Source organism: Sebastes umbrosus, chromosome 3 (assembly GCF_015220745.1).
Source record: "Sebastes umbrosus isolate fSebUmb1 chromosome 3, fSebUmb1.pri, whole genome shotgun sequence".
In the NCBI taxonomy this organism is placed as follows: Eukaryota; Metazoa; Chordata; class Actinopteri; order Perciformes; family Sebastidae; genus Sebastes; species Sebastes umbrosus.
Window position 1 is genome coordinate 748675 of NC_051271.1, and position 26468 is coordinate 775142.

At 45.5% G+C, this 26468-nt stretch overlaps 2 protein-coding genes across 3 annotated transcripts in view; one reads left to right on the plus strand and one right to left on the minus strand.

The window, feature by feature from the left end:
- Window positions 1-15946, plus strand: part of LOC119485014 — a 59830-nt gene extending 43884 nt beyond the window's left edge. The window contains exons 4-11 of one of the 2 annotated variants that reach the window (XM_037764278.1): window positions 8988-9028; window positions 9203-9258; window positions 10372-10418; window positions 12906-13123; window positions 13447-13712; window positions 14160-14276; window positions 14405-14549; window positions 15152-15946. In XM_037764278.1, coding sequence (XP_037620206.1) covers window positions 8988-9028; window positions 9203-9258; window positions 10372-10418; window positions 12906-13123; window positions 13447-13712; window positions 14160-14276; window positions 14405-14549; window positions 15152-15492 — 1231 coding nt within the window. In that variant the 3' untranslated portion in view covers window positions 15493-15946. The remainder of the gene's footprint in view (window positions 1-8987; window positions 9029-9202; window positions 9259-10371; window positions 10419-12905; window positions 13124-13446; window positions 13713-14159; window positions 14277-14404; window positions 14550-15151) is intronic. The other variant, XM_037764279.1, reaches the window with a different exon arrangement.
- The window catches only part of LOC119484981 (NACHT, LRR and PYD domains-containing protein 12-like), a 956516-nt gene that overhangs the window by 83924 nt on the left and 846124 nt on the right, over window positions 1-26468 (minus strand). The gene's annotated exons all lie outside the window — the stretch shown is intronic.

Below are 26468 nucleotides of genomic sequence, written 5' to 3' on the forward strand. Positions count from 1 at the left end.
AAATCACAACACCTGACTTCCATCATGTTAAAATAAATTATTAAAAAAATACATAAATATGAGGAATAAATAAATAATCTCTATTTCAGCTATCAGACAATAACAAATATATTCACTATTTGTTTTTTTTTTCCTGACTGATGTTTCACATAAGCTTCATATGTTGTAAAAGTCTTATCTTAAATATCTTTTGTTCACATTTCCACCACAAATCCATCCTGACATATTTGACATCTTTAGAAACTTTGAGATGTTGAGTTGAATCTTGAATCAGTTTCTGTGGTTCTTATTTGTGTTTGGCTGCTCAACATGAGTTTGTTTAGATGGATCCTCTGGTGGAGCTGTCAGAGTTTAAGAGGTGAAGTCACTACGTCTTTATTGAAGTAGCAGCACGTTGTCATTAATATTAATGAGAGCTCTGTTTCACTGTTTGTATTTGACAGTTTTTAACCTGCATCCTGTTGGCTTCAGGTGTTTGGAGTTTACATTTTCTAAACTTCTACGTTCTAAACCTTCTTCAGCTCTGAACACATTATTAAACATTGAATGATTTCAAGCAGGAACGTTGTCTTCTAAACTTACATCATTTATTCTTTATTCAGATTGAGGAGCTGCAGGTTGTCAGAGATCAGCTGTGCTTCTCTGGCCTCAGCTCTGAAGTCCAACCCCTCCCATCTGAGAGAGCTGGATCTGAGAGGAAACAACCTGAAGGATTCAGGAGTGAAGCTGCTGTCTGATCTTGTGGAGAGTCCACACTGTAGACTGGAGACTCTGAGGTCAGTAGAGGGTCTGAGTCGGTCCATGCTGGTTCCAGCAGTATTGCACTAAACACTCAGCAGTCAGTGTGTTTCTCCCGTGGGGTATCCCTGCAGCTCCACTGTGTGGACAACCAACCAGTAAAGCCTGGTTTATGCTCGCCGTAGTGAAGCCGGCGTGAGGTGCGCGTGCCAGAAAATTACATAATCACGGATTTCGCGTGGTGCGAGAAGGCTCCTGGAGTTAACTGCGCCGTGCACCTCTGAATTTCTGTTACTACGCACCGACTTTCTTTCCAACATGAACGCCTTTGAGGGAAGACTGGTCGAGCAGCTTCACCTGTACAGACATCTCTACTACTGTTCATTGAGAGACCACGGGGAGAGTCACATGACCACGGGGACAGTCACATGACCACAGAGACAGTCACATGACCACGGGGACGGTCACATGACCACGGGGACGGTCACATGACCACGGGGACAGTCACATGACCACGGGGACAGTCACATGACCACAGAGACAGTCACATGACCACGGGGACAGTCACATGACCACAGAGACAGTCACATGACCACGGGGACAGTCACATGACCACGGGGACAGTCACATGACCACAGGGACAGTCACATGACCACAGAGACGGTCACATGACCACGGGGACAGTCACATGACCACAGAGACAGTCACATGACCACGGGGACAGTCACATGACCACAGGGACAGTCACATGACCACAGAGACGGTCACATGACCACGGGGACAGTCACATGACCACAGGGATGACCACGGGGACAGTCACATGACCACGGGGACAGTCACATGACCACAGGGACAGTCACATGACCACAGAGACGGTCACATGACTACAGGGACAGTCACATGACCACAGGGATGACCACGGGGACAGTCACATGACCACAGAGATGACCATGGGGACAGTCACATGACCATGGGGACAGTCACATGACCACAGGGACAGTCACATGACCACGGGGACAGTCACATGACCACAGGGAAAGTCACATGACCACGGGGACAGTCACATGACCACAGGGACAGTCACATGACCACAGAGACGGTCACATGACCACAGAGATGACCATGGGGACAGTCACATGACCATGGGGACAGTCACATGACCACAGGGACAGTCACATGACCACGGGGACAGTCACATGACCACAGGGACAGTCACATGACCACGGGGACAGTCACATGACCACAGGGACAGTCACATGACCACGGGGACAGTCACATGACCACGGGGACAGTCACATGACCACAGGGACAGTCACATGACCACAGAGACAGTCACATGACCACGGAGACAGTCACATGACCACGGGGACAGTCACATGACCACAGGGACGGTCACATGACCACAGAGACGGTCACACGACCACGGGGACAGTCACATGACCACGGGGACAGTCACATGACCACGGGGACAGTTACATGACCACGGGGACAGTCACATGACCACAGAGACAGTCACATGACCACGGAGACAGTCACATGACCACGGGGACAGTCACATGACCACGGGGACAGTCACATGACCACAGAGACGGTCACATGACCACGGGGACAGTCACATGACCACGTGGACAGTCACATGACCACAGGGACAGTCACATGACCACAGAGACAGTCACATGACCACGGGGACAGTCACATGACCATGGGGACAGTCACATGACCACAGAGACAGTCACATGACCACGGGGACAGTCACATGACCACGGGGACAGTCACATGACCACAGGGACAGTCACATGACCACAGAGACGGTCACATGACCACGGGGACAGTCAAATGACAACGGGGAAAGTCACATGACTACAGGGACAGTCACATGACCACAGAGACGGTCACATGACCACAGAGATGACCATGGGGACAGTCACATGACCATGGGGACAGTCACATGACCACAGGGACAGTCACATGACCACGGGGACAGTCACATGACCACGGGGACAGTCACATGACCACAGGGACAGTCACATGACCACAGGGACAGTCACATGACCACGGGGACAGTCAAATGACAACGGGGAAAGTCACATGACTACAGGGACAGTCACATGACCACAGAGACAGTCACATGACCACGGGGACAGTCACATGACTACAGAGATGACCATGGGGACAGTCACATGACCAATGGGACAGTCACATGACCACTGGGACAGTCACATGATCACAGGGACAGTCACATGACCACGGGGACAGTCACATGACCACAGGGACAGTCACATGACCAAGGGGACAGTCACATGACCACAGGGACAGTCACATGACCAAGGGGACAGTCACATGACCACAGGGACAGTCACATGACCACGGGGACAGTCACATGACCATAGGGACAGTCACATGACCATAGGGACAGTCACATGACCACAGGGACAGTCACATGACCACAGGGACAGTCACATGACCACGGGGACAGTCACATGACTACAGAGATGACCATGGGGACAGTCACATGACCAATGGGACAGTCACATGACCACAGAGACGGTCACACGACCACGGGGACAGTCACATGACCACGGGGACAGTCACATGACCACGGGGACAGTTACATGACCACGGGGACAGTCACATGACCACGGGGACAGTCACATGACCACGGAGACAGTCACATGACCACGGGGACAGTCACATGACCACGGGGACAGTCACATGACCACAGGGACAGTCACATGACCACAGAGACAGTCACATGACCACGGGGACAGTCACATGACCACGGGGACAGTCACATGACCACGGGGACAGTCACATGACCACAGGGACAGTCACATGACCACAGAGACAGTCACATGACCACGGAGACAGTCACATGACCACGGGGACGGTCACATGACCACAGGGACGGTCACATGACCACAGAGACGGTCACACGACCACGGGGACAGTCACATGACCACGGGGACAGTCACATGACCACGGGGACAGTTACATGACCACGGGGACAGTCACATGACCACAGAGACAGTCACATGACCACGGAGACAGTCACATGACCACGGGGACAGTCACATGACCACGGGGACAGTCACATGACCACAGAGACGGTCACATGACCACGGGGACAGTCACATGACCACGTGGACAGTCACATGACCACAGGGACAGTCACATGACCACAGAGACAGTCACATGACCACGGGGACAGTCACATGACCACGGGGACAGTCACATGACCACAGAGACAGTCACATGACCACGGGGACAGTCACATGACCACGGGGACAGTCACATGACCACAGGGACAGTCACATGACCACAGAGACGGTCACATGACCACGGGGACAGTCAAATGACAACGGGGAAAGTCACATGACTACAGGGACAGTCACATGACCACAGAGACGGTCACATGACCACAGAGATGACCATGGGGACAGTCACATGACCATGGGGACAGTCACATGACCACAGGGACAGTCACATGACCACGGGGACAGTCACATGACCACGGGGACAGTCACATGACCACAGGGACAGTCACATGACCACAGGGACAGTCACATGACCACGGGGACAGTCAAATGACAACGGGGAAAGTCACATGACTACAGGGACAGTCACATGACCACAGAGACAGTCACATGACCACGGGGACAGTCACATGACTACAGAGATGACCTTGGGGACAGTCACATGACCAATGGGACAGTCACATGACCACTGGGACAGTCACATGATCACAGGGACAGTCACATGACCACGGGGACAGTCACATGACCACAGGGACAGTCACATGACCAAGGGGACAGTCACATGACCACAGGGACAGTCACATGACCACGGAGACAGTCACATGACCACAGGGACAGTCACATGACCACGGGGACAGTCACATGACCATAGGGACAGTCACATGACCACGGGGACAGTCACATGACCACAGGGACAGTCACATGACCACAGGGACAGTCACATGACCACGGGGACAGTCACATGACTACAGAGATGACCATGGGGACAGTCACATGACCAATGGGACAGTCACATGACCACAGAGACGGTCACACGACCACGGGGACAGTCACATGACCACGGGGACAGTCACATGACCACGGGGACAGTTACATGACCACGGGGACAGTCACATGACCACGGGGACAGTCACATGACCACGGAGACAGTCACATGACCACGGGGACAGTCACATGACCACGGGGACAGTCACATGACCACAGGGACAGTCACATGACCACAGAGACAGTCACATGACCACGGGGACAGTCACATGACCACGGGGACAGTCACATGACCACAGGGACAGTCACATGACCACAGAGACAGTCACATGACCACGTAGACAGTCACATGACCACGGGGACAGTCACATGACCACAGGGACGGTCACATGACCACAGAGACGGTCACACGACCACGGGGACAGTCACATGACCACGGGGACAGTCACATGACCACGGGGACAGTTACATGACCACGGGGACAGTCACATGACCACAGAGACAGTCACATGACCACGGAGACAGTCACATGACCACGGGGACAGTCACATGACCACGGGGACAGTCACATGACCACAGAGACGGTCACATGACCACGGGGACAGTCACATGACCACGGGGACAGTCACATGACCACAGGGACAGTCACATGACCACAGAGACAGTCACATGACCACGGGGACAGTCACATGACCACGGGGACAGTCACATGACCACAGAGACAGTCACATGACCATGGGGACAGTCACATGACCACGGGGACAGTCACATGACCACAGGGACAGTCACATGACCACAGAGACGGTCACATGACCACGGGGACAGTCAAATGACAACGGGGAAAGTCACATGACTACAGGGACAGTCACATGACCACAGAGACGGTCACATGACCACAGAGATGACCATGGGGACAGTCACATGACCATGGGGACAGTCACATGACCACAGGGACAGTCACATGACCACGGGGACAGTCACATGACCACGGGGACAGTCACATGACGACAGGGACAGTCACATGACCACAGGGACAGTCACATGACCACGGGGACAGTCAAATGACAACGGGGAAAGTCACATGACTACAGGGACAGTCACATGACCACAGAGACAGTCACATGACCACGGGGACAGTCACATGACTACAGAGATGACCATGGGGACAGTCACATGACCAATGGGACAGTCACATGACCACTGGGACAGTCACATGACCACAGGGACAGTCACATGACCAAGGGGACAGTCACATGACCACAGGGACAGTCACATGACCAAGGGGACAGTCACATGACCACAGGGACAGTCACATGACCACGGGGACAGTCACATGACCATAGGGACAGTCACATGACCATAGGGACAGTCACATGACCACAGGGACAGTCACATGACCACAGGGACAGTCACATGACCACGGGGACAGTCACATGACTACAGAGATGACCATGGGGACAGTCACATGACCAATGGGACAGTCACATGACCACAGAGACGGTCACACGACCACGGGGACAGTCACATGACCACGGGGACAGTCACATGACCACGGGGACAGTTACATGACCACGGGGACAGTCACATGACCACGGGGACAGTCACATGACCACGGAGACAGTCACATGACCACGGGGACAGTCACATGACCACGGGGACAGTCACATGACCACAGGGACAGTCACATGACCACAGAGACAGTCACATGACCACGGGGACAGTCACATGACCACGGGGACAGTCACATGACCACAGAGACAGTCACATGACCACGGGGACAGTCACATGACCACGGGGACAGTCACATGACCACAGGGACAGTCACATGACCACAGAGACGGTCACATGACCACGGGGACAGTCAAATGACAACGGGGAAAGTCACATGACTACAGGGACAGTCACATGACCACAGAGACGGTCACATGACCACAGAGATGACCATGGGGACAGTCACATGACCATGGGGACAGTCACATGACCACAGGGACAGTCACATGACCACGGGGACAGTCACATGACCACGGGGACAGTCACATGACCACAGGGACAGTCACATGACCACAGGGACAGTCACATGACCACGGGGACAGTCAAATGACAACGGGGAAAGTCACATGACTACAGGGACAGTCACATGACCACAGAGACAGTCACATGACCACGGGGACAGTCACATGACTACAGAGATGACCATGGGGACAGTCACATGACCAATGGGACAGTCACATGACCACTGGGACAGTCACATGATCACAGGGACAGTCACATGACCACGGGGACAGTCACATGACCACAGGGACAGTCACATGACCAAGGGGACAGTCACATGACCACAGGGACAGTCACATGACCAAGGGGACAGTCACATGACCACAGGGACAGTCACATGACCACGGGGACAGTCACATGACCATAGGGACAGTCACATGACCATAGGGACAGTCACATGACCACAGGGACAGTCACATGACCACAGGGACAGTCACATGACCACGGGGACAGTCACATGACTACAGAGATGACCATGGGGACAGTCACATGACCAATGGGACAGTCACATGACCACTGGGACAGTCACATGATCACAGGGACAGTCACATGACCACAGGGACAGTCACATGACCACGGGGACAGTCACATGACTACAGAGATGACCATGGGGACAGTCACATGACCAATGGGACAGTCACATGACCACTGGGACAGTCACATGATCACAGGGACAGTCACATGACCACGGGGACAGTCACATGACCACAGGGACAGTCACATGACCAAGGGGACAGTCACATGACCATAGGGACAGTCACATGACCACGGGGATAGTCACATGACCACAGGGACAGTCACATGACCACAGGGACAGTCACATGACCATAGGGACAGTCACATGACCACGGGGATAGTCACATGACCACAGGGACAGTCACATGACCACAGGGACAGTCACATGACCACGGGGACAGTCACATGACTACAGAGACAGTCACATGACTACAGAGATGACCATGGGGACAGTCACATGACCACAGGGACAGTCACATGACCAAGGGGACAGTCACATGACCACAGGGACAGTCACATGACCACGGGGACAGTCACATGACCACAGGGACAGTCACATGACCACAGGGACAGTCACATGACCACGGGGACAGTCACATGACCATAGGGACAGTCACATGACCACGGGGACAGTCACATGACCATAGGGACAGTCACATGACCACGGGGATAGTCACATGTCCATAGGGACAGTCACATGTCATTAAATATTATAATAATGAAATATTCCTCACTCTGGGTAAAAAGAGGTTTTCTGCTGCAGGCTGTGAAAGAATCGGAGAGATCGTTTTGTTAAAGATAAAAAGGTCTGATGTAAAGAGCGGCGACCCGAGGGGAAGCACCGAGAGACAGGAAGTAGTTTAGACTTGGAGGTCAGGAGGTCACAGTAATAATTACAGTACACAGATGAAATGTTTGGCGGTACGTACGTCGGTGTTTACTACTGTTGCCAGGCAACCTACTCTCCTCTCCGGTACCACTCATTGACTTGCTGATCCACTTGATATCTTGTTTGTACGTCTCCTGGTGTTTCGGAGCATACTGCAGCGAACAACGCTCTGAGCATAAACGCCTCTGGGTATGCTCGTAGCGTGCTCGCCATCTACGCAGGCCCTCGCCACGGCGTCTTACGTCAGTACAAACAAAGCTTAAGAGTTGCTAGTGCAGCAACAAGGATGAGAACCCTCACAGCCAAATTACCAGAGGTCCTTCTACTGGGATTCAAGGTATCTCTACTGGGAATCGAGCCTTCGAACCCTCCGGTTCCAGAGCCGTCAGACTGAGCTACTGCCCCCCCCCCACATCCTATGTTTCTTTTCTTCTCTGCATTCTTTCATTCTTCAACAAACAATAAAAAGCCACCTGATAATGCAAAGCAACATTTTACAGTCAGTCAGCAATGTTTTTACAGACGTGTGAATTTACAGTCGAGTGAAAAGTGTAGTTAGTTGTGTTTTCTTTTGATGTGTGTTGGATCGAGACTAATGACTAGTTATTTCCTTTAATGTAGGCACAGAACATGATTATCAGCAGTCAGTTGTAGTCTTCATGATGCAGATATGATGAGAAGCATTTAATTCTGATAGATTGATGCTAATTCAAAGAACGGACAATTATTTTAAACTTGTTCTATAACTTTTGGGTCTGTGTTGGTCTCTACAGGACAGAGAAGAAGGACTACAGAGCTGCCAGACACAAAGAATGTGAGTATTGAAACAACTTCCCCCATTCATCAAACTATTGTACATTCACATCTGATCTTAAAATGAGAATGTCCTCATTGTACAACAAAACTGTTACTCAGGTCCGTCTTTGTTCCAGATGTTAAGATCACGTCTATTTGAACAATATTCATCAATATTCTCTTTCACTTTCAGGGGACTCAGATGTCAAACTGAATGAGGGAATAAAGCTACCTGAGGACGAGGAAAAGGTGAGAAAGGAGCAGTTGTACGGTGTGAAATCCTCCAGTTTAAACCATGGATGACTTTACTTGGACATTTATCAAGGATCTACCACTGAAGAACTGTAGTGTATTACACCTGCAGGCAGACATTCATTTAATGACTTAGACTGCATTCACCTGCAGAAGTTAATAGTGTGGAGTGAAGATCACTGAACTATCATTTATTTACTAAACTTGGCCTCTGAGCTCTCGTCGCTGGCAGTACCACCATCAGTCCAGGAGCTGGTGCTGGTGCTGGTGCTGGTGCTGGTGCTGGTGCTGGTGCTGGTGCTGGAGCTGATGCTGATGCTGATGCTGATGCTGATGCTGATGCTGATGCTGGTACTGGTGTTGGTACTGGTGCTGGTGTTGGTGCTGGTGCTGGTGCTGGTACTGGTACTGGTGTTGGTGCTGGTGCTGGTGTTGGTACTGGTGCTGGAGCTGGTGCTGGTGCTGGTATTGGTGCTGGTGCTGGTGTTGGTACTGGTGCTGGAGCTGGTGCTGGTGCTGGTATTGGTACTGGTGCTGGAGCTGGAGCTGATGCTGGAGCTGGTACTGGTACTGGTACTGGTACTGGTACTGGTACTGGTCCTGGTATTGGTACTGGTTCTGGTGCTGGTGCTGGTGCTGGTGCTGATGCTGGAGCTGGTACTGGTACTGGTGCTGGTGCTGGTGCTGGAGCTGGTGCTGGTACTGGTACTGGTGCTGGTACTGGTGCTGGAGCTGGTACTGGTACTGGTGCTGGTGCTGGTACTGGTGCTGGAGCTGGTGCTGGTACTGGTGCTGGTACTGGTACTGGTACTGGTGCTGGTACTGGTACTGGTACTGGTGTTGGTACTGGATCTGGTGTGTTAGTAAATGAGGAGCTAAATACATGGTGATTATTGAGACCCATGTTCTTGGTGTAGTTGTCCTTCTGTGTAGTCTTCTCTAACACACCTCACACTGTCACTCCATTGAAGTCATTTCCTCTCTGACTCATACAGGGTGCTTGAGTTGAGTATTGACAGTGTGGCTCTAGTATTTCATCACTTTATTAAACACTAAGACAAGTTGGTATTTCTATTAAAATAACTAATTCTGTTCCTTTTTTGATTCCAGGCTCCAACATCCTTCTCACCTGAGCAGACAGCTGAATCTTCATACAGGTAATCGTATAAACTCTGGACCCAGAGTGTGTCATATTGATTGCCAGAAACTATATTTAGTTTTGGACAAAACCAACTCACTGTGACAGGGTGGCTGGTGCTAGCCTGCATCGGTCACACACAGGATCCACACCAGACATGGACTTGGCTAGCTTTACTTTAGACCAGTGGAGACGATGTAAAACCTTTGACCTGGATAATTGTATGTCGTCAGGAGATTAAAGAGGAATGTACCCTATCTGAAGCCTTCTTCTAAACTTTATCAGGAAACCGTGTGCCCACGTCTTCTTCCCACTGAATCCTTCACAAAGTTGAGGGTTCCATATTATGAGAGTTTAATAAGGAATGAACAACACCAGTAGAGCGCTGCAGGGATGACGTATTTCTGTAGGCCAACCAGGAAGTTAGCATCACTCTGGTTCCCTCCACTAACAGCCAATGGGATTGTTCCGTTGGGTTTTGGATTATTGCAGAAAATCAGCTGTGTGGCAAACACACGTTTATGATACTGACACGTTTTGTTCAGCAAGATAATCTCCAGAATGAACACCACTTTATGATTTTTGAAGCGTGAATGCAATCAGCAGAGGCCTGTACTACGAAGACTTATTCATTTAACGGAATACTCAAAAGTCAGATATATTCATCTAGATGGGGCAGTGATGTATAAATAGCTCTCAGAATATAATAGATAAATAGAATACACTTCATTATCCCATTTAGCAATGTTGTGGTGTGTGTGACTGTTTCAGCCTTCTATCAGCTTTCACTGAAGCACTGTAGTCTTGTCACAGTGTCCTCTGAACCCCGAGTCACAAAGTAAGATATGGTCTGAAAAATCTACGGAGAAGTCTGGAAGTCTTTGAAATGTAAAATGTGTAGGAACCCTGTAATAGACGAGGCCTTGCTGTATATAGAACATGATCTAATGTAAGGCACATTGAACAGCAAGTTGGTAGATCTGAATATTTTCAACCCAAAGGCATATTATATTCTATAGATATAGAGAACTAAAAATCCCCACAGAAAGAATAATATGTAGTAGGGCTGTCAAAGTTAACGCAAAACCGTTTCAACGCTACTAATTTCTTTAACGCATTAATACAATCGATCTTTCGGAGGTTGTAGTGGGCTCAGTTTTAAAGCTAGAGTGAAGATACTGGTATCGTATGAAACTATAAAACCTGATGAATCCATCGGTACCAACCAGGTCATGAAGGAGGTTAAATAACGCTCCAAACTTACGCTACATTTTGGCGAGGAAAAACTGTCATGTCCATTTTCAAAGAGGTCCCTTGACCTCTGACCTCCAGATATGTGAATGAAAATACATTTACATAAAGCAGCACATTTGTCCACTCCCATGTTGATAAGAGTATTAAATACTTGACAAATCTCCCTTTAAGGTTCATTTTGAACAGATACAAAATGTGCGATTAATTTGCGATTAATCATTGACAATCATGCGATTAATCGTAAGTAAATATTCTAATGGATTGACAGCCCTAATATATAGTAATAATTTGTGTTGAGGCTCAGTTTGCATTGAAGATTATTTTGACTAGTTTATATGTGAATTTGCATATGCTTGATATATGGACATACATACTAATATTGTAATATTGTCTTTATTATACCCCCGCGACAACGTAGTCGGGGTTATATAGCGCTCCGCGTGTCCGTCAGTCTGTCTGTCCTTCTGTCCGTCCGTCCGTCCTTCTGTCCGTTTCACTTTTGTTTCCGGAGCAGAACTCTGAAACTATTTAACTTATGAACTTCAAACTTGGTGTGATGGTTGACAGTGTGGTCTAGTTGTGCCTTTTGGGGGTTAGAAGTCCAGGGTGCCCAACATTTTGGAATTTTTTCCAAAAGGGCAAAACCTCCAGCCCTACTTCAGTAGGGGTCAAGAGGTGAACGGGGGGGGGTATGTGAGCCGTGCTCACTTTAGCCTTGTTAATGTGGTGATGTTGATTTTAACATATCACCTAGCCCTGAAGGGTGTTAAGTCTTATCTGTCAAGGTCTTAAAAAGCATTAAATTTAATTTATAAAAGTATGCAGACATAAGTGATGACGTTCTTTTTAACACAGGCTTTGCCCCTTCATGTGTAAATGTGTAACTGTTATTGTCACACAGTGAAGTTACCTTCTGCCTTTACCTCATCCTAGTATTAGGGGCAGTGGGCAACCTTCAACAGGTTTGGGTTGAGGTGGCAGCAAACTAACTAACTCTGCGCTAGCATCCTGCCCAGGAGCAGGCCGTGGTTCAACCTCAACATCAGAAATTAGATTTCAACATGGAGCTGTTTGGCTCCAGTTTATAAGCACAGATAAAGATGTGTATGGTGGTGATATGTCCCACCAACTTTAAAGAAAGCATGTCATATCCCAACCAACCTCGTTTCCTTGCTGAGGCCTCGACTAAAAGAGAGAGACTAACAGGCCAATAAATGCTTGTTATATCAGTTTGGCCCTCTTTGTCCTACAGCTTCAGGTGTCCTGGTCCAGGTGTGTTCCAGTGTGCTTTGACTGGACTGGTGTTTGACATGGCTCAGGAGGCGGAGCTACTGTACAGGACCGTCCAATGGGATGAGAGCTTCCTCCAATCAGCTGGCAAAATGGCTGCAGGGCCGCTGTTCAACATCAAGTGTTCTGAGGATGCTGCTCTCCGTCAGCTCCACCTCCAACACTGTGACACAAAGGAAGGTAAAGACATTGTTCAACATTAATAGTAAAATTGCAAAAATGTTTTTTAATGTGAACTTTGTTGGAATTAGCTGCATTAGGTGACGTGTGAATATATATATATATAAATGTAATGGATTTTATGCACAACGCTAAATGCACACATGGAACAGTAAAATAATAATTAATTCAAAAATAGGAGGTAAAGAATAGAGGTGAAGTGGCACATCCTCGGGATGCTCCAGAGTTAGAGGCAATAGATTGTGGCAAGTGGTAAGAAATGAATTGGGTAGATGAACCTGTTAGCATTAAAACAAAAGTTGAACAGCTCTTTGTTTTCACAGCATTGCTCTGTGATGGCCTGTTGTCTGTCGCTCACATCTCTGATGATGAAATGAGCATCTTGGAGCCGCTGAAGATTACAGACACTCATGTGGTTGTGAAGATCTCTCACCTCTCTATCTTTGGCCTGATCTGGGATACGATTCTTAGGATTCGGAACATCATATGGCCGATAAATGGCCAAGTTCTGCTGTTCCTCCGACCTCCCAACGCAACACATCAAGTACTCGATGTCTTTCTGCTGAACAAAAACGTCCCTGTAAGCGAGGTAAAGCCATCTGTCATATGTGCTCATCATCAGCCACGCTCCCAGTTAGAATCCCGGGCTGATTGGGCTCTTTTGGTTGTTGGTCCTGAATGGAGGAACAGTTTCCCCCTCACCATTACATCTCCCTCCTACATTGATAACTTCAAACCTGTCTTAAGACCCGTCTCTTTCCTTTAGTCTGTCAGTAGTCACCTTGAAGACTGGTCACACTCTGTTTTTATGTATTTATTTGACTTCTGTGCAATGCTGTCATGTTTTGGGGATTTTAATCCAGAATTATTTATTCTACACTTTTATTAATTTACTTGCATCCTCTTAATTATTTCTGTGTTTTATTTGATTCTGATTCTCATCGCTCTGTGAGGCACTTTGGTCAACATTTGTTGTTTTTAAGTGTACTCGACGATATGAGCATAAACGGCATATTAAAATGTTCTGTTTCTGAAGGTTAAGGCCCAACAAGGACGTGCTACGTACATCCAGATCTCTGCCAAGTGTCTTTTCAACTTTAGTCAAAGTTACAGTTTCCACTGTGAACCTGGGAGCTTCAGAATACGACCTGATGTGAGTCAAGTCGCAGAATTATCATGAATATAATTTTGGCCGCATGTTGAAAATAGATTCACAATAAGAAAGTACCAGATAAACATTTTTAACAAGATTTAAAATGACTTGATGCTTCTGGTTTTCAGCGTGCACCATTTGACTCAGATTATGGACCAAATTACCATCCGACATTTGAAGTTTTCCTGACTACGATCCCAGAGGAAGTGACTTTGACGGTCCGGAATCCAGAGAGGACAGACGACGTCTGGAGACGTGATCTGTTTCAAGCAGGTAAAGATGACCTTTTATTATTTTGATCAGTTTTGAGATCAGGATTATTTCTCATTCGCTACGAACACATTACATTACACTACTCTACCAACGTCAACATGTGGATACCCGACGGTACCATATTCTCACAGCGACATGAACATCTGGAATGAAGCTAAGTGGTGAGTGAGAGTGGTGTGAAAATGGTTTGTTTCATGTACGTATCATAACGACGGCTTGTATATCCTCCGTCCTCGCTCTTCCTGTTTCCCTTTCTGAGTGATGAATACAGACTACCGCCGCCTGCTGGTATGGAGAGTTATTTCCTCTCACAGGAGCAGAACGTAGCTAACTGAACGTCGGCTGTCGTCTTTGTGGTGTGTTCGGGTGCGACTTGTCGGCCAAAACAAAGACGACACGGGGAGAACATGCACTCACCACAGAGAAGAATCATGAAACCAAAAAATATAAAATATGAATGTCTCCCTTTTGGTTTCTGGTTTTGAACACAGAACAACTAATTTACAGAGCAGACATGTTGCTCTACAGAAACATGACGTTTCACTTCAGTTGAATTTCTCTTTAAAAGTCATTGTTGTTTTTTTTCCCTGGTTATCTCCCAGAACTAACAATGGAAATCCCTCAGGGGAACGTCCCACCAGAGGACCGCGTCCCACCAGAGGACAACGTCTCACCAGAGGACAACGTCTCACCAGAGGAGAGGCTGCGGTTGATTCGAACAAAGTTTGTAGAGGGAATGTCTGATCCTAATCTGAACAAGCTTCTGGATGAACTCTTTCAGCGTCGCGTTATAAGCGATGGTGAAATGGAGTCAATCAGAACAAAAACCAAGAGAGATAAAGCACGAGAACTGATTGACACGGTGCGACTAAAGGGAACTGAAGCCAGCTCAGTTCTGATCGCTGCTCTCCGTAAGGAGGATCCGTGGGTTTTCAGATCTTAGGCTGAAACAAAAGCAAGAAGCTGGAGTGTGATGATGAATCTCTATAATATCTGGCTGTTTCAGAGACTCACATCACTTATTGTTGTCTTTAAATGATAAATCCCGTCGTGGAAGCCTGTGTGGACTTTCACTCTGAAGGTGATTCACTGAAGTTTGGGGGAAAAGTGAATTCATTTTCAATCTCTTATGGTTTGGTCTCAAGATTTTATAATCATTTACTTGTGATAACTACTGATGTGTTGTCGGTGATGAAGACCTGCGATAGAGAGCTTGTGACATTTCTATATGTTTTGGGAACGCATTCTTACTGCTAATTTTTGGAAGTTATTAATTTAGTTTTCATTAGGGCTGTCTAAGTTAACGCGATAATAACATGCTAATGCAAATTTGTTTTAACGCCACTAGTTTCTTTAACGCAACTTGTGATTATTAGGTTGCAGCGGCTCAGTGTTAAAGCTAGAGTGAAGATACTGGTATCATAGTAAACTATAAAACCTGGTGGATCCATCGGTACCAACCAGGTCATACTAGCTGTAGTAGTGCACAATAATGCTCCAAACTTACGCAAAATTTTGGTGTCGGTAGTTGGTGAGGAAAAAGCTGTCATGGCCATTCTCAAAGGGGTCCCTTGACCTCTGACCTCCAGATCGGTGAATGTAAATGGGTTCTATGGGTACCCACGAGTCTCCCCTTTACAGACATGCCCACTTTATGATCATCACATGCAGTTTGGGGCAAGTCATAGTCAAGTCAGCACACTGACACTCTGACAGCTGTTGTTGCCTGTTGGGCTGCAGTTTGCCATGTTATGATTGGAGCATATTGTTTTATGCTAAATGCAGTACCTGTGAGGGTTTCTGGATCAATATCTGTTATTGATTTGTGTTGTTAATTGATTTACAATAATGAATATATACATACATTTACATAAAGCAGCATATTTGTCCACTTCCATGTTGATAAGAGGATTAAATACTTGACTAATCTCCTTTTAAGGTTCATTTAGAACAGATAAAAAAATTGTAATTTGCTATTAAATATTTTAATGGATTGACGGCCCTAATATTGATTACTGATTCTCTGTCAGACCTGACTGTTGAGCTAAGATCTAAATCCATCTCTCTGTCTCTTACTGCTAATCAACGCAGACTTCACAGCTGCAACAAAAGACCATTTTACAAATAGCAATAAGGGTATAGATGGATATCATAACTGCCCTTGATAATCTATAGATTTGTGTTTGTTTGGTCATTTTATTCGTCAGTAGATCTTCTGTAACTTGTGCCTACAATAAAGATTTCATTGGAAAAAAGGCGTCACACTGTGATGGAACCAAAGTGAAACTCATTGGATGGATGTTGAGCAGTGAAACTATTCCATTAAGAGATGGTGTCTGCAGACATGAACTAGAACAGACAGATGCTGTTATTAAATGAGACCTCAACTGAAACATAGATAGGAGCTTTTTGTTGTGACAAAGGCAGATGTTCTAATGCAACAACTGTCATTAACAGTGTGGACAAAGACCTTTTAAAGGCAACGGAAAGATTCTGGCCTCTTATCTGGAACAGATGATGCCTTCAAGTGAAACTGGTGAGCTCGTGTTTACAACACGGGAAGTCGTGTACACCATGTGCGTGGCGTTCAAGTGGTTAAGTGGTGAGAACGCCGCTGCTAAGCAACGGCAATGTTAACGTTGCTGTCGGCGTCCAGAAATCACCACAAATCATATTTTCACATATGAATCAATATTCTGTTTCTGTAGTTTCTCTTTCTCCCCTCACATGTTCTCAGAATCATCTCGTAGTGTTCTGTTTAGCTGGAACATGAGAGAGTTTGTGACCCGGCAGCCATGTTGAGATCTGCTGAGGAAATTCCAAGCACCGCCCACCAGCCGGAGCTCAGCCAATAGGAACGCTCTCTCTCTCTGAACTGACCTGTGATTGGTCAAAGTCTCCCGTCATGAGCTAGATGTTCTAAAGCCTGAAAACAGAGCCATGAGGAGGAGCAGAAGTCTAGTGATCTCTCAGAACACTTGAATTACAATATGCTGAAAGGTTATTATGGGATGTCTGCCCAGAGATGCTAAAAACATTGTTGCCTACTGAAGCTTTAAATTGACTTGAATTGTAAGTCGCTTTGGACAAAAGCATCTTCCAAATAAATGTCATGTTGTGTCTTAAGAAATAAAACGGTTGCTTTATAAATAAAACAACCGGTTGCATTGGCCGACACACCGTCGCTACTGGTTTCCTTTCCACAGCTTTGCTGTGTGTTTAGTTTCAGACATTTTCCCAGATTTTTTCGAACAATTTCGGATATTTTTTTTTAAATATTTTTCTCATATTTTAGTAATACTTTTTGGACTTTTTTTTCGGATGTGTTTGGTATATTTTAATAATCATTTTCGTAAGTTTTGGGGATATTTTTCACATATTTCTGAATGTTTTTTCATGCTTTTAGCTTGTAGAAAGTCCGTTATTAAAATAAATGTTTAGTTTTCACATATTTAACTAATATTTTTCAAGCATTTGTTTTTGAATATTTTACACATTTTACGGATTTCTTTCACATATTTTTCTCACATATTTTGGATATCATTTTTGGACTTTTTTCAGATATGTTTTGCATATTTATGTGGAAATGTAAAGATGAATAAATGAAAAAATAAATAAATATAGAAAAAGATGTCAAATAAAGACAAAGACGAATAAAATATAAAAGAATAATTTTAAGAAGTTTAATTTATTTGTTGATTTATTTCTGTATATATTTATTTCTGTATTTAAAAAAAAAATCTATTTATTTATTTTTTGCATATACATTACTCTATTTTTGTGTATATATAGTATTTTTTAAATAAAAGTATTTATATATGTATATATATATATACTTTTATTTAAATGCAAATATATTTGCATATAAAGAGTAATTTATATGCAAAAAATAAATACATGTATATTTTTTTTAAAATACAGAAATAAATATATACAGAAATAAATCAACAAATAAATGTGAAAATGAATGAAAATTCTTCTTTGATATATTTTGTTAATTGTCTTTATATTTCCATATTTCTTTTCTTTTTCTTTTACAGATGTATTCTTTATTATGGTACTCCTATGACTGAAGAACAGGAAGAAGAAGAAGAAGAAGAAGAAGAAGAAGAAGAAGAAGAAGAAGATCCACCGGAACTGTTGAATCCGCCTGCTGTTTCTGTCGGACCTCAGACCCGGACGGACCAAATAAACGCGGTGCGCTTTAAAAAGTCGTCCACCTGAAGTCAAAGTGATGAAGAAGTTCACAGCTCAGCGGCTTCACCATTAAAGTTCCCGTCACAGCTCAGCGGCTTCACCATTAAAGTTCCCGTCACAGCTCAGCGGCTTCACCGTTAAAGTTCCCGTCACAGCTCAGCGGCTTCACCGTTAAAGTTCCCGTCACAGCTCAGCAGCTTTACCGTTAAAGTCACCGTCACAGCTCAGCAGCTTCACTGTTAAAGTTCCCGTCACAGCTCAGCAGCTTTACCGTTAAAGTCACCGTCACAGCTCAGCAGCTTCACTGTTAAAGTTCCCGTCACAGCTCAGCAGCTTTACCGTTAAAGGTCTCATATTATGCTCATTTCCAGGTTCATAGATGTATTTTAATGTTGTACTAGAACATGTTTACATGCTGTAATGTTCAAAAAAACCTTTATTCTTCTCATAGTGTCTCTCTCACTCTGCCTGCTCAGAGCCTCATTCAGCCTCTGTCTGAGAGACCCTGATTTAGAGCCTGTCTCCTCCCACTCTGCTGTGATTGGTCAGCGTTTCTTGCTCTGCTGTCAATCAAACGCCCTCAACACAGCGTCACTTTCTCCCTGCAGCTCTCCCTGCAGCCCTGAGCTAGACAGAGAAGCAGCAGGAGTTTCACATATAAACTAATTAAAAGTTTATAAACCAGAAACTTCACCCAGCGCACGTTACCGGAGGAATCTGATCAGAAATCGGCAAGAAATGAACAACATCTGCGGTCAAGACTCCAGGTTCTCCTGACGGGTTCTCTCAGGTAAATAATGCTATTTATAGCTCTGTTAGTTAGCTCAGTGTTTACATTCTGCATAAACTCTGTAAACCATAAACACACACTCTGTTTTACGTTTGTCTTTACAGATCCATCTGTGAGAACTGACCGACAGAATCATCCCAGAGGAGAAGAAAACATCAGCAGTGAGCAGATAGTTCTATTTACATGGAGATACAGAGCTAACATGCTAGCATGTAGCTACATGCTACCGCTATGAGACGGTGTGTAAACACAGTGAACATTAGGGTGGAAAATAGAAGATGTGAAACAGTAGTCAGTTCATTATTTCTGGTGTATGGACCCACCAATATGACTGGTGGCAAGTGACCACAGGAACTCAGTAACATGATCCCTGACCCATGGACTCAGCTCAGCTCAGTAGCCATTGGCTGAGGACTCAGCTCAGTAGCCATTGGCTACTGTAGCATTCACACATAGGTGTTAAATTCACCCAGGACAAAACCAGAGGAATCTCTTTGTTCCCCCTCTTTCTGGTCTTTCTTCTCACCTCTCATGACCTGTGGAGGTGAGCTGCTGCTCTCCAGACCAGAAGCAGCTCTGCTCTGATCTATGGCCTGTTAGGAAACAGCCATAGGAACACAAGGAACCTCTAAGCAGAGGACGCGAGAGCATGCGGTTTTACCTACTAACTTCAAGCAACAACAGCAAGGAAGTTAGCACCAAGCTATCAAGCTGCTGGGAAGAAGTATTGAAGCGATCAGCTTCCTCCAATCTGCACAACTTGATTTGAGCACAACAAAGACGATATCTTTGACTTGGAACCACAACTTCAACACATGGAATTACAAACCCTTTTCTTCCATGGATCGGTAACGTACTGGGCTTACCTTAGCAGTAGCAATTGCACATGGCTGAGCAAGACTGTTCAACTTTGATTTCTAGAATGTACTTGTATTGATTTGGTTTAATGTTATTCATTGAGTTTGACTGTTGTGATATTATTTCTAGTTAAGATTTTCGGGTAGCTGGCTTCGCCACATCTGACGTGTTTAGTTTATGCTTCACATAGACAAGGTCTTGCATGCAAACTAACCATCTTTTCTAACCCACTGCATTATCGGACACACATAAAGATCACATACAGAAACTGTGAATTAGTTAAACATAAACATACAGCTTCAGATAATCGTAACCCGCACATTACCCCCTCCCCCTCCCCCTTCTGTCCTTCCTGAGCACATGTGTTCCAAAGAACAAAGAGGCCATGTGGTGACATGTTGGCGGCCATCTTTGATCCCGCCATCTTTGTAGTTTTACAGTGCTCACCCCTTTTGTCTGTAGGCAGACATCTTGAGACAAGAAGCCATCTTGTCTCTCTCCCTCTCTCTCTCTTTCTCTCTCTCACACACACACACACACACACACATGCACGCATGCTTACACACTTTGTTTGGTTTGTTTAGTTTAGTTATTTAGTTAGATTAATATTGTGTTTTAAACCTTTATTATCTTGTAAATAAATGTTTGTGGAATATACATGCTGGTCTGTTTAATGTTGTACAAGAGTGAATAATGCCAACCTCTGCTATGTCAAGAACTCCAATATCCTTCAACCTTTACTATCTAGTTTGGTTATAGTTATTAATTTAATTATTAATCAACGTTCCATATTGATAGTTTAGTATATTTAATGAGACTATATTTACGTTTTGGTTATTGGTCCCTGATTCCAGGGTGGTGCCCCGTTTATTATTAATGTTTATTGATAATTTTTATTAATATTAATAATTCTATTATTATTTATTAATTAATTTGCTAATAACCAAACCTGTTACTGCCAAATCCCTACATGTTGGTGCCCCGTGTGAGGCATAGTATTATTGTTGGCAAATTGTTCATAATTGTCCATCCATCCATCCATCCATCCATCTTCAACCGCTTATCCGGGATCGGGTCGCGGGGGCAACAGCTCCAGCAAGGGACCCCAAACTTCCCTTTCCCGGGCCACATTAACCAGCTCTGACTGGGGGATCCCGAGGCGTTCCCAGGCCAGAGTAGAGATATAATCTCTCCACCTAGTCCTGGGTCTTCCCCGTGGTCTCCTCCCAGCTGGTCGTGCCTGGAACACCTCCCAAGGGAGGCGCCCAGGAGGCATCCGTGCTAGATGCCTGAACCACCTCAACTGGCTCCTTTCGACGCAAAGGAGCAAGGACTCTACTCCGAGTCCCTCACGGATGACTGAGCTTCTTACCCTATCTCTAAGGGAGACGCCAGCCACCCTCCTGAGGAAACCCATTTCGGCCGCTTGCACCTGCAACCTCGTTCTTTCGGTCATGACCCAACCCTCATGACCATAGGTGAGAGTAGGAACGAAGATTGAACGGTAGATCGAGAGCTTTGCCTTCCGGCTCAGCTCTCTTTTCGTCACAACGGTGCGGTAAAGCGAATGCAATACCGCCCCCGCTGCTCCGATTCTCCGACCAATCTCACGTTCCATCGTCCCCTCACTCGCGAACAAGACCCCGAGATACTTAAACTCCTTCACTTGGGGTAAGGACTCATTCCCTACCCGGAGTAGGCAATCGACCGGTTTCCTGCTGAGAACCATGGCCTCAGATTTAGAGGTGCTGACTCATAATTGTGCAATATTAATTTTCAGCATAATGTTTGGTCAAAAACAAAAAATTCATATTCCACTTCTAAACAAGCCAAAAGTGTTGACATTCTACACCACTAGTCTTCCACAGGAGTGGAAGTCCAGCTGTACTTGTAAACAAGTACATTGTGGTGAGAATTGTTATTTGAGAGAGTTTGATTATTAACACTTTAAGCCTTTATAGTGTTAATTTTAAGAACTTGCTTTTGCTGCTAATTCAAGTTGACCTATGCTGTAGAACTTGAACGATTTTGGTTCAGCATTTGAATACCAAGTATTCAATGCAATCTAGTCTAGTTGTCATATTTTGCTGTTAATCTAAGTGTTCCTTTAATGACACAGCGTGCCACCGGCCCTGTGTAACATAGAGAGCTTGTACCTGGCTGTGTAACTGCCAAGCATTCCAGCCTGAGTGGGTTAAATATCACAGAGTGCTATCAGCCCTGTGATATAAGTTTGCACCGAGCTGTTACTTCCACGTGTTCCAGCTTGAGTCACCTTTAAGAAACATCATCACAACTGTTACTGCCCTGCATCTCAATTAGTGCATGTTGTGTGTAAGCAAACTTCTTTTGTAAACCTGCGTTTACTTTACTGGCCCCTTTTGTTTGATGCCCACTAGAGTCACTAGTTGGTCCTGTAGCTACCCCTCCTCCACAGGAAGCTACCCCCATAGTCTAGGCCAGTGCATTGTTGTTAGGCTAGTGTACCTCCCAAACTACACTACAAGGTGTCTGCCAACGCAACACCATAGCCAACAACATTGTTTTTGTTTTCTACTAGATATCCTGTTTAGTTTCACCCTCCATTCCTGGCACAACAATGGAGAACCCCTGTGTAGAGCTTTTTATTTCTTCCTTAGCACAGAGCCTAAACCCTGGCTGCCCTGAACTCATCAGCAGGTTGAGTTTCAGTGAGTGCAGGAAAGAATTGGAATCGCTCCTCACAGACAGGTGTGATGCGCAGACCGCATCCAAAGACTTATTGTTGAAATGCTTGTTTCTGATTTTCCATAGGCAAACTAGTCTTGCCATTCAGAGCAAAGCAGCCCTGGAAAAAGAGGTAGATAGCCTAAGAACGCAAAATGCTAGTCTCCTCCATGAAGTTCAGACAGCTGATAAGAAAGCCATGCATTACTTAGAAGACCTGCATTCAGCAGAGTTAGCTCTTTTTCAATACAAAGAGAAATTGTTAGGACTTAGACTACAATGTCTTTCCCCACCACAGTCTGTCAGTCACTGTGATTCTGGCTACTCAGATTCACACTCCTCACTTGATGAGAGGTTAACTCCCTCTCCACTTAGAAGTGAAGGATTTCCAACTGACTCAAAGTCCTTGGATATGAAGTCAGCTCCTCAACCTCCATTGAGAGAAAGAGTGAACAGCTACCTGACTTCCTATTGTTGTGAAACTGACAGTAAAGACACATGTAGTTTATCTTCAAAAAGATACTCTGCCCCATGTTGTTCTCAGCTACTGAGAAATGACACTTTCACTTGTGCTCCTCCCTCCAAATATTCAGCCTGTTCAGCCTCTTTTCCACTCTGTCACAAGGGTGATGACAGCTGTTCAGCCTCTGCTTCTCAGCCAGAGAGAACTTCAAATCAAATCAAATCAAATCAATTTATTTTTGTATAGCGTCAAATCACAACAGAAGTTATCTCGAGACGCTTTATATATAGAGCAGGTCTATGACCGTACACCATAGTTTAAAGACCCAACAGGATCCACCATGCGCACTGTGGCCAGGAAAAACTCCCCGATTACTGGGAAGAAACCTGGAGCAGAACCGGGCGCAGGGCGGGCGGCCATCTGCCGAGACCGGCTGGGGGGATAGATAGATAGAGTGTGAGAGAGAGAGAGAGAGAGAGATAGATAGAGAGGGAGATATAGAAGCAGCCACAATAGCAGTCTAGCAGCTGTAATAGCTAATACAAGTAGGGCTGATAACACAAAACCAATAGTGGTGGATGGAAAGAGTGATAATACAACTATCGGAAAGCCAGCACTGTCCAGCATCTCTCCTCAGTACGTCCATGTGTATTGGTGTGGGACGTCCCTGCGATCGATGCCCGTGCGTTGGTTCCTGCAGCATCAGCATTCTTGCTGGGAGCTCTTGATGTCTTTGGCAGTGATTGAGAAGTGTTATTCTCCAGGCTGCCACATTGTCACTAGGTGTTGGAAATCCCTCGTTAGCATTGGTATTCCCTCGCACAGACGTAGTTAATTAGGGATGGTAGCAGTTGGTGTCAAGCAGGCACCGACGCGGCAGCAGATGCAGCCACAATACCGGAGACCACCAAGATCCAGGTGGAACCCTGCTCCAAGTGTGCCCATGCTCCAGGTATAACCTCGCTCCCGGTGTGATCCCGCTCCAGGTATGACCTCACTCCAGGTGTGACCCTGCTCCACGGTTAGCTGCGAGACAAGGAGGCACAAGGACTCCCGGGAAGGAATGAAGTTAGTAACAACGTGGACATGGGACATGAGTATATACAGAAGGAGGGGGGAGCTCAGTGTGTCATAGGAAGTTCCTTATGACAGTGTGTCATAGGAAGTCCCCCGGCAGTCTATGCCTATAGCAGCTTAAGTATAAGCGTTATCAAAGAGGAAAGTCTTTAGCCTACTCTTAAATGTAGAGACGGTGTCTGCCTCCCGGACTGAAACTGGGAGCTGGTTCCAGAGAAGAGGAGCTTGATAGCTGAAGGCTCTGGCTCCCATTCTACTTTTGGAGACTCTAGGAACCTCAAGTAACCCTGCATTCTGTGAGCGCAGTGCTCTAGTGGGGTAGTAGGGTACTATGAGCTCTTTAAGATATGATGGGGCCTGACCGTTTAGCGCTTTGTAGGTGAGGAGGACGATTTTAAAATCTATTCTGGATTTTACAGGCAGCCAATGTAGAGAAGCTAATACAGGCGTAATATGATCTCTTTTTCTAGTTCTAGTCAGTACACGTGCTGCAGCATTCTGGATCAACTGGAGAGTCTTCAAAGACTTATTGGAGCAGCCTGATAATAAGGAATTGCAGTAATCGAGTCTAGAGGTAACAAATGCATAGACTAATTTTTCTGCATCATTTTGACACAGGATGTGCCTGATCTTCGCAATGTTACGCAGATGAAAGAAGGCAGTCCGTGAGGTTTGTTTTATGTGAGAGTTAAAGGACATATCCTGGTCGAAGACAACTCCCAGATTCCTTACGGTGGTGCTGGAGGCTAGGGCAATGCCATCTAAAGTAACTATATCATTAGATAATTTGTTTCGGAGGCGCTCAGGGCCAAGTACAATAACTTCAGTTTTGTCTGAGTTTAACATCAGGAAATTGCAGGTCATCCAGGTTTTTATGTCCTTAAGGCATGCTTGAAGTTTAGTTAACTGGTTTGTTTCGTCTGGCTTGATCGATAGATATAATTGGGTATCATCTGCATAACAATGAAATTTTATGGAATGTTTTCTAATGACATTGCCTAAGGGAAGCATATATAAGGTAAATAGAATTGGTCCAAGTACAGAACCCTGTGGAACTCCGTGACTAACTTTGGTGTACATGGAGGACTCATCGTTGACATGTACAAACTGAGATCGATCTGATAAATAGGACTTGAACCAACTTAGTGTAGTTCCTTTAATGCCAATTAAATGTTCCAGTCTTTGTAATAGGATGTCATGATCAATGGTGTCGAAAGCAGCACTGAGATCTAGCAAGACAAGTACAGAGACAAGTCCTTTGTCCGATGCCATTAGAAGGTCATTTGTAATTTTCACTAGTGCTGTCTCTGTGCTATGGTGCACTCTAAATCCTGACTGATAATCTTCGAATAAATGATTGTTCTGTAGAAAGTCACACAGCTGACTGGCAACTACTTTCTCGAGTATTTTGGAGGTAAAGGGAAGGTTAGATATAGGTCTATAGTTGGCTAGGACCTCTGGATCAAGAGTGGGCTTTTTAAGAAGAGGTTTAATTACAGCTACTTTAAAGGACTGTGGTACATAGCCTGTTAGTAAAGACACATTGATCATATCCAGTAAAGAGGTGCTAACTAGAGGTAAAACTTCTTTTAGCAGTCTAGTTGGAATAGGGTCTAGGAGACAGGTAGATGATTTAGATGAGGAGATCAGTGAGGTTAATTTGTGGAGATCGATAGGAGAAAAGCAGTCTAAATATATATCAGGTTGTACAGCTGTTTCTAAGGTTCCTAAGTTTGAGGATAAATTGGTACCAGTTGACGGTAGGAGGTGATTAATTTTGTCTCTAATAGTTATGATTTTATCATTAAAGAAACTCATGAAGTCACTA